The sequence below is a fragment of the Diadema antillarum genome, unplaced genomic scaffold, assembly GCF_040938485.1.
Source record: "Diadema antillarum isolate AM-2024a unplaced genomic scaffold, OU_Dant_1.0 seq00001351_RagTag, whole genome shotgun sequence".
NCBI classification, from domain to species: Eukaryota; Metazoa; Echinodermata; class Echinoidea; order Diadematoida; family Diadematidae; genus Diadema; species Diadema antillarum.
Window position 1 is genome coordinate 61,757 of NW_027272116.1, and position 15,345 is coordinate 77,101.

The 15,345-nt window shown below is 38.6% G+C and overlaps 1 protein-coding gene across 1 annotated transcript; it reads left to right on the forward strand.

Annotated features, from left to right (window-relative positions):
* Positions 1-2: 2 nt before the first annotated feature.
* On the forward strand, positions 3-13,640 carry LOC139708587 (cytochrome P450 2U1-like). The gene is made up of 6 exons (XM_071620525.1): positions 3-21; positions 4,633-4,848; positions 7,354-7,704; positions 7,851-7,960; positions 10,132-10,459; positions 13,462-13,640. Exons 1-6 carry the CDS (start codon positions 3-5, stop codon positions 13,638-13,640), a joined length of 1,203 nt encoding a protein of 400 aa, XP_071476626.1.
* Positions 13,641-15,345: the final 1,705 nt, after the last annotated feature.

Consider the following 15,345-nt stretch of genomic DNA (forward strand, 5'->3'; position numbering starts at 1 on the left):
TAATGTCTGACAACGCAGCTGGTTTGGTAGGTGTACCGGTGATTTTGACTGACAGCTTCATTTCTTATATAGTTTGTAATATGTTTGGTATCATTTTTGAAAGTGACATGGACGTATGTATGTATGATTATATATATTTTTATTAGTGATCAAACTGTGTCATCTTTTCAGATGATAATTGCATCCCTGCTGGCATTGTTTCTATACCAGTATCCGCTATACCGTTATCGACGTTGTCAATTACTGTTATTTTCACTCGTCTGAACTGCCGGCAGTTATTTCGACGTTTTGTCTTTAGTTTATAAAGTGAATAATACATGTTGTTTTTTTAAGAAAATATGTTCAGGAATTCTTATCGAGATTCACTCGCAAACTGATGAGTAAAGACACACATTATGCATGAAATGTTTTACTTTATCTGTCAGCTGCTACCCAATCAAGACTATGGGAACACAATGAACATGAGTTTTGAAGATGTAAAAATGTCTTAGTTTTCTATAACGCTCTCATCGCCACCATTCATCATTTCTATGTACAGTTGATCACTTTTGCTATAGCATCTTTGTACACACAATATGTTTCTATATCAGTGGTACCCGGCTAATTTCTTTGAAAAATGCAGCATTCTGATTAAGAAAAGATAATTATTATGAACACGTAAACTAGGTTAAAGAAGGAAAAGGGGGAAATGGCAAATAAGAAAGAAGAGATGATCAGATAATCAATAGGTATAAATGCCGGTCTCTTATATCATGTCATTTACTTTACATGCTCTCCTTGATTTGTTTTCTGTTGACGAGATTCCATTTTACTATGATTTTTTGAACGACGGAGAGACAGGGTTGACGGTTGTATAACTTATCTATTTTACAAACCTGGTTTTCGTAAGTTTTATGACAGGAACATCAGGACTGACCATACTTTTCACTATCGCATCCTCTTGGACATTTAATGCGATATGTATTTCACTGTAGTTTTAAGCAAACTGCAATATACAATGATGTGCGGAGTTATGTAGAACTCGTAAATGCATTTTAATCATCAAAGAAAAAGCAATGAACCTGATCATGTGATAGGGGCTTTCATTGCATTTTGTAACTGTGTAATACGAATCATTTGGGAATGATTCACATGGAAATTATTTTTTTACGGTTTTATGCTCATTTCTTTTAATACGTAACTACCTACTTATACATGAGGTTTTCAAGACTACATTGAATAAAGAAGAAAATAAAATTACCTCTATTGTCAAGCTTTCTGCTGATGTTGCTGTAGGCACAAATAATATACTACGTTTAGTATATTAACATACATGCATGTACCGTGACCCCAAAAAATAAAAAACATAATTTTGTACTGTATGTATTGTTTCTGTTATACTGTGCATTGGTTCGTGTATATGCATATAATTATGTATATATGAATATACGTGTATACGTGTACATATACAGTATATATATATATATATATATATATATATATCCCTAGTTGGCACCTTAGGGAGACATATTGGGGGGAAGTGTCTTCATTAGGGAGACAACTGGTCATTAAGGAGACAATTTTCGTGTCTCCATTGCGTAAATTGCCATTGAACATGTATTTTAAAATTTGCATATAAAACAAATGGAAATGTCTTCCAAATGACCCATCTAGGAGTATATATATATATATATATATATATATATATATATATTGTACCTAGACAGATATTGATATCCATGGATCCAGCTTTGTAGAGACATTGTGTGCATTAGCATGTCAGCAGCAACGCATGCAGCTGAATGGGATATAATACAGTCGAAACGTTGAGGAGACAGAAATACATGTGTATTGTCTCCCTTAGGTCGTGTGTGTCTCCTTAATAAAGTAATCATGGACTTACCATTTCCCTAAAGCTGGAGCTATAATCATACACATACTGTCAGCGAAAAAAAAAGAAGAAAGTAAACACTTTTTTGAGTTCATATTTTTCATAAAAGATATTGATGGGTACATTTGCTTAATCTTTATAATATTTCTCTTTTTTATTTTCATTTTCTAGAGTTTCTAATTTGTTTTATACCATACGTAAACGTGATTTAATGATCAATCGATGCCATCCGTCCGCATAAAATGTACCTTTGTTGACATTGTTTCTATGCCATAAGGGTGTTATACCATTGCCGATGTTGTCAATCAATAACTGTCATGCGTTACATAATTTACAGCGACTGTTCTTGTTACTATCCATCACTTAGAAGGGATTTTAAAGGGACTAGTGACGAAACGTTTGCCGTGAAGTCACAACGTTCTTTGCCTAGACAAAACTTTACGATAATGGAAACAATCAACGTGCTGTAGATGGGAGTAACGGAATAGGAAATAGCGTTTGAAGAGGTAGCAAAATAAAAAGATAAAGCATGCTAACACATCACCTTAACTAGATCAAAAGTATACTAGTACTTGCATAATGCTTTATTGACGTACCTATGACAAAGCTGTGTTGATGTATTCAATATAATCAGTGCAATGTCCACTTCTTTAACATACCTAAATTGATATCATGGATATCACATGTGGCCTTTTTCTCTTGCATGTGCTTGTAAGAATCGTGTGAAAGATAAGACTATGAAAACACTGTTGAATAACTAATAGCCTGATAACCAATGTAGTATAGAGAGAGAACACTCTCCCGACTTTGCGGAGTACTTTGAGTAGTTCGCTCAGGCGCGGGCGTCATTTTAGGAAGCAAACCGCTGGGTGATCGATAGAGGGCGTATTTTTGTCACGGCTTTCAGTTCTCCTCTTCACGGGGCATGGTAAGATGTATTCGGGACCTCATTATAGCATAATTTTTTAGAACTTGGATTCCTGCCTAATCATGAAATACAATTTCCAAATGTAGTCCCTCAATATTCTCGGACTAATTTATGACCGATACAATGTAGGCCTTCCTAAAAGCCATGTTGTGTTTATGTACAGAATGACGAGGGAACTGTGCTCATGCTATTGAAGGCACTTTCTTTCTCCCATTCAACTTCCCCCTCTCATTTCCTCTCTTTCTTCTTCTTCTTCTTCTTTTTCTCCTCCTCCTCCTCCACCTCCTCCTCCTCCTCCTCCTCCTTCTTCTCTTTTTTCCACTTTCTCTTTAGGGCGGCGGGGGGGGGGGGGGCATGAAGAGAATTTCAGTATCATTCATGTTTTTAGCTCATCCGCTTATTCCCCGTATTTTTACATATACATGTCCTATTATTCCATGATAACATTTCTTGGGGAACAATAAAACAGATCCGTAATATATATATATATATATATATATTTTTTTTTTTTTTTTTTTTTTTTTTTTTTTAATGGAGGCTTCAAAACTCGTAAGTGCAGACTTTTTTCACTTTTGTAATTTTCGTAAGCGTATGTATCAGCCATCAGCACGATCCTTCTTGGGTTAGTGTCGCTGAAGTTGTCAATCATGTCTTTCAGGAACGAACGACATGAGGATATGAATGATGGAATCGATATTCTTATTATTCAAATAATGTTACATAAGGGTTTACTAACAGCCAAGACGACCAGGTAACAGAGACGAAAGAGGGAGAGGGGGAGGGAGAGGGAGAGAGAACAAAAAGGAGTGCTTTATGAGTACAGAAATGGACCTGAATACTTTCATTAGTTAGCTCAAACTTTGAGGGACTATATTTTGGAACGTAAAGGGCATTTCCTCAATTCCATAACATACTTCAGAAGATAAAATAATTTTTTTTTTGTTATGATACTCTTGTATGATAACACAGAAAGGTCCTAAATGCATCTGAAACATTGTATGTCCCGTAGAAGAAAAAAAAAGGAGGCAGAATTCACTCTGCAGACTCGGTATAGGTTACGTGATACAAGTACATATATACGCTCCAGACGATCTATAGACCGATTCTGTGAGGCGGTTTGTGTATTATCGGCATGGGCAGCGCCATTACTGCGGTGTCCCGGCCGACCCCCCCCCCCCCCTCCCTACATTAGCATGCGCACGGAATGAAGAACTGATGCGTGGTTGTTTTAGCCAATAGGCGTCTCGTACTGAGTGCACGAACGCTTGCTTAGTGCGCGAACCTTTGTTACAAGTGCGCGTACTCCTGCTACAAGTGCGCGATAAACATGTTGGCCGTGGGGTGGGGGAGAGGAGGGGGGGGGGGGTAGGCTAGGACACCGCAATTTGAGCTAATGGCTGCGCCCATTTCAGTGCCCAGTGCCACAAATTGTCTGCTGCCCTCAACGAACCCGAATCGGTCTACAGAGACTGGCATCCTAAAATGGCCACCGTTGGGCTCCAGTGCGTACTAGTACGTCCGTTTACGTGTAAAATCGGGAAAACGGTCCCTCTCGGCAAGGTGTTAACGCTCCTTGCGGACCTTGCTCTTAGGTTTCTACGCTCTTTGCTGATAACGATGAACGAAAAGGCTTCGAAGTCCATTTTGTAGCGTGACGTCGCATTTGGATACAAGCTCTCTGATTTTATGCCAGAACAGGGATACCAAAGATTGAAACATGTCAGTTATTTCAACGGCTCTACTCGTCGGACTGTGCAGTTTCATGCTGACTCTCTGGCTTGTTCGTCGGAGAAAAAAAAATTGCCTCCTGGTCCGTGGTCCTTACCACTTGTAGGCTACCGCTTTGGCGGACGACCGAGCCACGAGACGTACCGGGATCTCGCCAAACAATACGGCCCCGTATTCAGCTTGCGGAGAGGACCGTACCTGACCGTTGTTTTGAATGACAAACTCTCCATCAGACAGGCTCTCTTAAAGAACGGCGAGGTCTTTTCTGATCGCTTTGTTCCAAAATATATATTGGAAGGCATTCCTGGCAAGAACAAGAGTTGTAAGTCATGATATTTAAATCTGTTTATCCATATCTCGTTTCCTCAGTATTTAAAATAAAGAACTCTTCACTTATTTAACTAATTTGCACGTTTGGCGACTGATTACATATGCTAGTCACACACGGCCGTTTGACAAAACGGATTTGATCCGGGTGAAAATGAGCCGGAATAGTCCCAGAATGGAGGGTAATTTATGCTACAGTCACACAAGGAATTATAACCGCATCGACCCAGTTCGAACCGTAGAGGGCCGTATTGAACCGTATCGAACCGTATAAAAATTCGCTTTTTAAATCCTTAACTGAATCCTTTTCGACCCCTATCGACCCGTGCCAACCCGCTTCGACCCGTACCGACCCGGATGTAAACCTTGTCGTCATCCGTTGCATTGAAGACAATGCGGCATACGGCAAGGGTCCATACGATTTTACGCTGCGGGTTGCAGCGGGTTGACGCGAGTCAGTGCGGTTCGAACCGGGTCAATTCGGATATCAATACGGATTTGAAATCCGTGAGAAAATTTTGAACATGACCAAAAATTTGTCACCGACGTATCGTAGCCCCTGGAATCCATCAGGAATTGACATGCATTACGATGCGGGTCAATGCGGGTCTCTACGGCTCGAACCGGGTCGATACGGTTTTAATTCCTTATACTACTACTACTACTACTACTAGTAATAATAATAATAATAATAATAATGATAATAATAATAATAATAATGATAATAATGATAATAATAATAATACATTTAATTTCCATAGCGCCATTCTCCACTCTGATTAAATGCTCAAGGCGCTTTACATCAAAGCAAAAAGACTGAAAATACAAGTACATACACTGTAATAGAAAAAGATGAAAAAGAAGACATGAAAGTCTGTCTTCAAAATACACTACTTAACAAATAGGATTTTAAATTACTCCTAAAAGATGTTATGGAGCTTGAGTCTTTCAGCTCACGAGGAAGTGAATTCCGCAGTGTTGGTCCAACGTGAGCGAAAGTTCGTTCCCCTCCCCCCCCCCCCCCAAGATTTCCTAGAAAACGGAATATGTAAGAGACCAGAAGTTAAGGATCGAAGAGTTCGTGTAGGTTGGTATTGACGAAACAACAAACATTGTAATCAGGAGCTGTTCCCTCGATAACATGATAAACCAGAAAAGGTACCTTAAACCTAGACGCTCCTATACAGGCAACCAATGAAGACTCTTTAGGAGAGGGGTGATATGACTGCGTTTACTTGACGAAGAAACGATACGTGCAGCGGCATTTTGTAGCTTTTGTAATTGGGCAATTTGTGAGTTTGGTAGATTGAAAAACAGAACATTACCGAAATCAAGGCGTGAAGAAAGAAATGAATAAACAAGTTTTTCCGTTGCAGAGCGAGTCAAATACTTGCGAATAAAACCAATATTGCGCAATTGATAACAGACTGATTTAGAAATGTTGGTGATTTGATCAGACATAGCCATGTGAGAGTCAAACATAACACCCAGATTGCGACATGACTTTGACAGAGGGATATTGTTACCTACAATAGAAATGGAATTAATATCCAACTTATTCAAGTGAGATTTAGAACCAAAAAGGATAAATTCACACTTGCTGTGGTTTAGAAGCGATGAGTAAGACCTCATCCCAGCATCAATATCAATGATGCTATAGGCAGCGCAGTGCATGAGATGCTTGGATTTGATGCGGTGGAAAAGCTACAAAAACTTGTATGTCGTCTGCATATAGATGATACCGAACAGAATGACTTTGAAATATTTTCTGCAGACCGATCATATAGATAGAAAAACGGGTGGTCCCACCAACAGAGCCTTGAGGTACACCACAGCCTAATGGCTTTGAGGACGATGTGACACCATTCAAAAGAACAGACTGTGAATGGTGTGATAAGTATGATTTAAACCATTCAAGAGCTTGTCCCCGGATACCCAAAATTGTAAGAGTATCGACAAGAATTCGATCTGTGATCTACAGTGTCGAAGGCCGAAGACAGATCCAACAAAACCATTGAATTATGGACCCGGTACGAAATCCGGCCGTGTGTGACTCTAGCATTCAAATTGCTATATGAAGGTATCAAATTTGCTGTAATGTTTTACCACGCTTTCATGACACATTGTCACTCACAGTCACGTGATGTATGTGAAATATCCTTGCCCTCAAATGTCTCCTCTACCAATTGTCTACAGTCTGAATCAGAGAAAAATGTAACCTTGACATAATATTTTGCATTATTGACGAACAATAATGCTCGATAAAAACGAAGGAATCTGAAATATCTTATCAGATATATATATATATTATACACCGACATATATGGATATTTATCAATCATAATACTCTACTCTTCAAAGTAAGCTTGAACCTTTTCTATGTACTACCATTACTTTTTAGAGAAAAACAGGCCTACATATGCATGGGGAGAAAGATTTACAGATACGTTTAGAAATAAACATGTTGTTTGTTTGGTGGTTTGTGATTATCATTTCTCAGCTTCCGTGGTATGGAGCAATGGGAAGTCTTGGAGTGATCTCCGAAAATTCGGCCTTGTCACTCTCCGGGCTTTTGGCATGGGTAAGAAAAGCCTCGAACCTCAAATCAACCTTGAGGCAAAGTACCTTGGTGATGAAATCGAGGCTACCCAAGGTAAATCCATCGAAATACTGCAGTACCTCAACAAGGCATCTCCGAATATCATTTGCCAACTTGTGTTTGGTAAGAGATTCGATTACGATGACGTGGAATATCGGAAGGTAGTAGACTCGATAGCGAGGCTCTTCACCAGCGTATCGGATTCTGATCCCGTGAACGTCTTCTCTTTCCTTCTCTACACCCCTTGGTGCCGTGAGTTTCAAACGAACTTTTCGGAATCGAGGAATTTATTCTTTCAGAAATGCATCGTCACCGCGACACATTTCAGAAGAGCGACATTCGTAGCCTGGTAGACGCATTCATTGCTCATGACATATCTGATGTGATCTCTCTGGAAGACTTCTGGCGGTCCGTACTAGATCTCTATGCGGGAGGTTTGGAGACGATCTCGTTGACGTTGTCGTGGATGATTCCCTACCTAATGACCTACCCAGATGTACAACGAAAGGTATGCTATTTGCACTTGTTTGCAAACTACGTAAATACACTTTGGCTAGAAAGTGGAAATGAAATGACGGTGTTGGTGTATTTACCCTCTCTCCATTGTTACGACCAAAATTACTCTGAGAATGATCGCACATAAGAAGAACCAATAAACTAATGTTCAGGCAGTTTATTAACAATATTTCGTGTACAGACAAGCTGGACAATCATACACCATTACCTATACATCAGAATAGCAATGCAATCACTTGCACATTATGTTACAGTAGAATGGAATCATCGCAAGTTCCTTGCAATCCCCTTGAAATGTCCACAGATGATCTTTGATGCATAGATGAATGATCCTTGATGCATAGATGAATGATCCTTGATGCACCGATGAAATGATCCTTCCGATGTTAATCAATAGGCACAGGTTACTACTCTAAAATCCAAAGTATAAATCAACAGCGACACGTGTAGAATCCAGTCAATGTGTGAATGATGATCCAGCAAATAATATATCCAGCTATAGGAATCCAGCCCTTCACCGTTTCAACGAATTAGACAGGAGAATGGAGCTTGTCACCAATGTAGGCAAATTCATTCCCCGCAGTCAGTTTTTCTTGTCGCAAAGAAAATTTTGACATAAATTTCTTTGCGACAAGAAAAACCGTTCATGACAATGAAAATTGTTGTTTAAGAATGTGATCGCAATTGTTAACGAATTGAATTGCAACTGTTAACGAACCCTGAAATTCCCTAGAATTCGTTACTCTCGCAAATATTTGCAGCTCAGTGAGATACCCCCGTACAAATTAACTACTAGTAGATTGCCCTACGTCACATATTTTGAGCCCTCATGTTAAGTCAGGGCCGCTTTGCGATTTTTTGTTGGTTTGTAATGCACTGTCATTAGATATATATCCGAGAATATCCCAACTCTCAGGACTTTTTAGTCGGTTTTCTTGATAGGTATTTTCGAAGATATACATGCGATGGGCAAGGGTAAGGTCTAGAAAGGTATAATAGCGTGTTGACGCAGGGGATTTCTTCTAGATGAGGAGGTGTATAAAGATTTGTCAAAGCTGTCTAGCAAGTCCTGCTTGTCATCTCTCTCTCTCTCTCTCTCCCTCCCTCTCTCTCTCTCTCTCTCTCTCTCTCTCTCTTGTTAAAGGAATAGAATAATGGAAGCGTGAATATTCTCACCCGTAACTTGCTATCCATGTGCTATGACATTGTCTTTGACTAAAAACACATCAATAATATTCCCTGAAGAAACGAAGTTTAACAATTATTATGCCCATTATTCTTTCATCGGTATCTGACTCCACTACTATAGGATGGGGGAGAAATGTTCTCAGGGCGACTTTCAATAGGGGCAATCGTTCATGTTAAAGCAAAGAGATGTGGTATAATCTCTTTGGACCAGCCAGAACGCGAGCGCTTCCATGTAGTACAGCACTGTACAATCCAGAGGGGCAACTCGGCCTCGCTTTGAGGGCGGGGGCCGAGTTAACCTAACTCCGATCGAGTAAGTTCTAATATTGCTACTTCGGCGAACCTTTTTGGTTAATATTTCGCATTTTCGTAGTTACCCAACAAATATCTTGTTATTACAGCGTTATTCCACACATTTCTTAGGCATACGTGTACATTTAGGATCGAAATTTGACAGTTCTGCAGGCGTGATACGAGAACTATGTTTTACCTTTAAGATTTCTCCTTGTTTGTTTGTTTGTTTGTTTGTTTGTTCATTTTCCATCTGAGAAGATGGCTGGATAGCCCATATTCAGCTACGTTAAGCTGGTCTTCCATGGGGTCCAGTTGGATGTGAGGTGGGACCACCTCACCGGGATAAACACCCTGCTCTTTGCGATGAATGAATGAAGCAGGATCTTTTACGTGCGTGAGTTGTTACTCTCTCATACACGGGACCTCCATTTTATATCCTATCTGAGGGACAGAGTGTTTTTGCCTCTTGCTAGAGGGGACGGTATGCTTACACACAACATTGCAAGTGCGAGTGAATTCGTCAAAGTTCGTCAAAGTTGATAGTACAGATGTATACAGATGTATACATTGAAGAATGTTGCTTCTAACACCTTGGAACCCTATTCCCCATGATAAATTTGGAAACATAACTGTATGCAACTTTTAACTGAACAGTGCTTTTGTCTTGTCGTGAACCTACAGGTACAGGCCGAGTTGGACAGTGTTGTTGGGCGAGGACGACAGCCAAAACTGAGCGACAAGAAGAATCTGCCCTTCTGCGAGGCTACCGTACTTGAAATGATGCGCCTGAAACCAGTTTTTCCCATCCTATTGCCCCACAAAACTTCATGCGATGCTTCACTGTTTGGTTACACCATTCCTGAGGGAACCATCGTGATCCCTAACATCTGGGCTGTTCACCATGACAGCAAGGAGTGGACCGATCCAGAGGAATTTAAGCCGCAGCGATTCCTGTCTGATGACGGAAAAACTGTCATTAAAAGTGACGCGTGGATGCCGTTTGGCGTTGGTAAGTGCATCTTACCAGTAAATCTTCGTCTTGATTGATTCGGTGTAACGAGTGCAGTCAAACTTCATGAAATTATGTAATCGTTGCTCGTATATCAAAGAAACCTGACATTCAGAAGGCACGTTTGCTTTTTTGCTCGGCACCCGTCTCCACACAATTAAAAAAAAACCAACTCAACGAAACGTATTGGAGTCTCATGAATATACCAGGGCTCGACACTAACGGTGGCCCAGTGGCCCGGGGCCACCAAAAACGCACGTCGGGCCACCAAAATATCAGAAATGAAGATTTTGGTGGCCCAACTGTGTTTTTCTTCCTTTTCTGTCTGACTCTTTATGGGCTTCCATTTCTAATTCTATTTTCTCAATGTTTTTAAACATTTTTTTCTCTCTATTTTTTTTCTGCTGTTACAACTATTTTCGCTGTTGTTGCTTCAGACATTTTCGTTGCTGTCCTGATGCCGATAATTATTACCAATATTTTCACTGATTCTTTCTCTCCTGAGGGGCCCACACTCTACAAGCTTCGTCTTATTAGTGGGTCCCTCCGTTTTTCGCCTTGTGTACGTTGATATTCAACTTTACTTTAATTTACTTCAGGCATTGTAATGTATCTTTACTGCAAGTATACAAGTACTGTTTTACTCTGTTAAACTCACTTTGATTGTTTGTTTGTTTGTTTTTTGGTTTTTTTTTTTTGGTACGATTCTTATCACTGAAGAAAGAGTGATGTATGTTATGTTATTTTTATACTGTCGAGAAACGGAATAAACTTGAATTTGAAATTTGAATTTGAAACCAAAAAAAAAAAGTCGGATGTTTGCCTTTAATTTTGGAAGAACTGCGGTAACAATTGGCTCCGTAAGATGCTAAAATAAATGTCAATGTTTGCTTTTTATTTTAGAAATGAATAACGGTAATATTCGACTTCGTATGATACTAAAATAAATGTCGGATGTTTGCTTATACTTTTGGAAATGAAGAATGGTAACCTTCAGCTCTGTACGATGCTAAAATTAATGTCAGATATTTGATTTTGCTTTCGGAAATGAATAGGGATAACATTCGGCTCCGCGGCTGGAATGAATGTCGAATGTTTGCTTTGACATTCGGAAGTGAATAATAATATTCAACTCCGTAAGATGCTAAAATAAACGTCCAATGATCCCTTTGACGTTCGGAAATGAATAACAATAATATTCAACTCCGTACGATGATTAAATAAAATAATGTCGGATGTTTGCTCTTACTTTTGAAAGTAAATAGCAATAACATTCGGCTCTTGAATATGGCAAAATAAATGTCAGATTGTTGCTTTTACGTTTGGAAGTGAATACCAGTAACGCTCTGCTCCATACGAATGATGCTTTGTCGGATATTTGCTTTTACATTTCGAAATGAATAGCAGTAACATTCAGTTGCGTGTGATGGTAAAATAAAATTAAATGTCTGATGTCTGCCTTGACGTTCAAAAATGAAAAACAGTAACATTGTCAGATGATTCATTTCACTTTCGGAAGTGGACAGCAATAACATTCGGCTCCGTACGATGATAGAATAAATGCCGGATGTTTGCTTTTAAATTTGGAAATGAATAATAGATTGTTGCTTTTACATTTGGAAATGATTAACGGTTTCAATCGGTTCAGTTAGATGCTAAAATGAATAGCGCATGTTTGCTTTCACGTTCGGAAATGAATAGGGATAACATTCAGCTCCGTAAGATGCTAAAATGAATGTCGGTTGTTTTCTTTTACATTTAAAAATGATTAACGGTAACAATCGGCTCCGTAAGGTGCTAAAATACTAGTAAGTGTTGGATGATTGCTTTTACAATCAGAAACGAATAACGGTAACAATCGGCTCCGTAAGGTGCTAAAATACTAGTAAGTGTTGGATGATTGCTTTTACAATCAGAAACGAATAACGGTAACTTTCGGCTCTTTACAATGCTAAAACAAATGTCGGATGTTTACAAATGTCTGTAAATGCTCCCACTTTCTCATTTCAAACGGAAGTTTTGACCACGAAAATAGCATAAAATTTAAATATATAAGCCTCTTTGCTAAATCTTAGAACTCAGAATAACGGCAAGATGATTGAATTTTCTATCCACTTGTTTTGGACATGAGTACCTGTATTACTTCATGAATGCTTTATACACTGTATTTATGTTTCTATGTTTAGTAGGACCGATTTAGTTTTTTTTTATGTTTTTCTTGATTTTTTTTTCGGGCCACCTGATATTACTTTCGGGCCACCAAAAATACAAATCCATGATTTTGGTGGCCCGATCGGGCCACCAAAAATAAAAGTTAGTGTCGAGCCCTGAATATACAATGTATGGGTTTGAAATAGTGATAAACCCCACAGCATTCCACATTGTTAACCATTCACTCTCAGAAACATGCACATTATCATCTATATTCATCGTGTAGCATAAATGGCAGTATATAGGCGAAATAGAGTTATTGCCACAATGAAATGTAAGAGAATACGACACCCTAAATGGAACCATGAGCTCTTCCCGTTCCAACTTCTCTCTTTAGTTTGTTTTGTCGTTTCTCAGTAAACGCTCCAACAAGCCACTAATTATCATGCAGATGAGTCTGTCTGTCTTTGGATATTGCTAGATTCTGATGGTATAGGCCTACATAAAATATGCTTTTGGGCTTTTATAATTGCGACGATGCTTTATCTTTGATTATAGTTATTTAGTTATTCAACTATTTTCTTTTTTGTTGATTCATCCATTTACTTGTTTCTTTATTCATCTGTCTATATCATCACATACTATTATTATATCTATCATACATCTATCCGATCTATTTCCAATGGCGTTGTTACATAATAGACTGATTCATAGCAATGTCTCATTTGTATTAGATAAGAACACCAAGAATTAAAATAGGCCGAATACATCTGTGTATGGCATAAGCCATTTCCCTGTAAGTTGAACTCTTTTAATTCTGTGTCACTTTATCTCGATTGCTGGGTGCTCAGGTCGCCGGGAGTGTCTGGGACTTCAGCTGGCCAAAATGGAGATCTATCTCTTCTTCACCTATCTATTCCAGCGATTTGAGTTTCGAATTCCACCCGGTCAACCCCAGCCAAGCTTGCAGGGCGTCAGCGGACTTACAACTGCACCAACGAAGTATCAAACATGCGCCATACAGCGTTAAATCTCACTCAATTATGCCAAGAGAGTGAAGCAATGCTAGTGAGGAGTGTTAGTTAAATATAAGAGATTGTCGCACTACTGCTATGCTAAGCCACACTCTAGAAAAAAAACCCACCAAAGATACTTTGGTACTGGCCTTTATAGAGTGGCATCTGAGCAGATGCTAACGGAGCCATTGGTATCATGATGAGAATGTGGAGGAGATGTGAGAAACCCTATTATAATGCATCTAATTAGCGACAATTTAGCATAAGGCACTTTTCCTACATTGGAAGAGTAAAAATCGAGTTGGAGATATCACTACCGGTCAGTAAATGGCCTCCGAGGAAAAGTACAGTAAGACCACGGGTTTTGATGAAAAACTGTATAGTATTACGTACTTTGAATCGGTCAGTAGAACCAATGGAAAATCTTACTGTTCTATTGTATTTTACACGATGGCAAATGTCTTTAACGAAATAAGCTTGTCAGTTAATTGAGGCAGGATAAATCAAAATAATTAACCTTTGAGGAAGAACAATTTGACATATTACCGGAGAGAAAAAAAAATCATCAAATTTTTACAATTTCCACTGGCAATATCATAAGATACATGATATACCACGCTTAAGAGTTAAGTCAAAGAAGTAGATGTAATATCTGCTGAATTCTATCGAATTAAAAATGAAGGGAGAATGAGTCGAGAGAGATTATTCTATTTATCCCCTTCAATGTATGGGTTCATGTTCGATTGACGTAGGACCCTACATGAGGAAAAGAAATCTCTTAAATTTTCTTGGTTGTCTATATTATAAACATTGATGACCTCCCACGAAAGTATACTTACATCGATTTTGATGAATGAATTAGGGAGTACATCATTACTATGATCATTATGTAGTGCGAAATAGTTTTCTTATTGGTACTATTTTTGATAAATATATATTCGCTACCAAAATGTTTTATTGGGATTGCCAACTCCATCATGTCCATGGGCTGAATTACGTTATATTGACAGAGTGATGCATTCTGACAACTTGAAAATTTATGAAAATGAAATCATTTGGAATAATTCATATTTAAAATATCAATGTTGTATAAAAAATGGCTTAAAAACGAACCAGCTATGCAAGACAATAAATTGATTCATATAAAGACTAAAAGCGGCTTCTTTATTTTTGGTAAGGAATTCCAACTCTCAAACGGTATGATTGGGGGGAAATCGTTTAAAGTTAAGTTTTGAAAACGATTTTACAATAGATCACTGCAATACAATTAGTAGAATTTTCATTTGAATTAAAAGCGTTCAATAGTAAATTTGATTCGATTGCAAATCGTATTGTGCGTTATAGGATAATGGTAATTACCGTGGGCACTTGTCGAGGGGTATAAGGCAGTCTTCTATTAACTCCATTAAATTTCATGAAATAAAAGTGTCTTTGCTAGAGGACAGGAATGACCTTTTAAGGGCATGTACCCATGAAACATGTGTATTTGCGTTGGTACATGATTATTGCTTGTGTTACACTGCCTAGGGATGGGGTAATTTTTGGCACCTGCCACATTGTTCGTATGTGAAGCATTTTCACTTCATAGACATGATAGATATTGAAGAACAATGTCTGTACCGTAACTTCCATGGCATATTAATGGAAATAAAACTGCTTTTCAATAAAAGCAAGACGTTTAAAAGGTTTTTACGCTTAAAGCTGCTGTATTCGCGTTCG

What these genes read in the sequence shown, in the direction of transcription:
- LOC139708587 (XM_071620525.1), top strand. An exon ending in TCTCTACACCCCTTGGTGCC is followed by an intron (nt 7,705 to 7,850) that starts GTGAGTTTCAAA and finishes TCTCTCTGGAAG; the next exon opens with ACTTCTGGCGGTCCGTACTA. An exon ending in GTGGATGCCGTTTGGCGTTG is followed by an intron (nt 10,460 to 13,461) that starts GTAAGTGCATCT and finishes CTGGGTGCTCAG; the next exon opens with GTCGCCGGGAGTGTCTGGGA.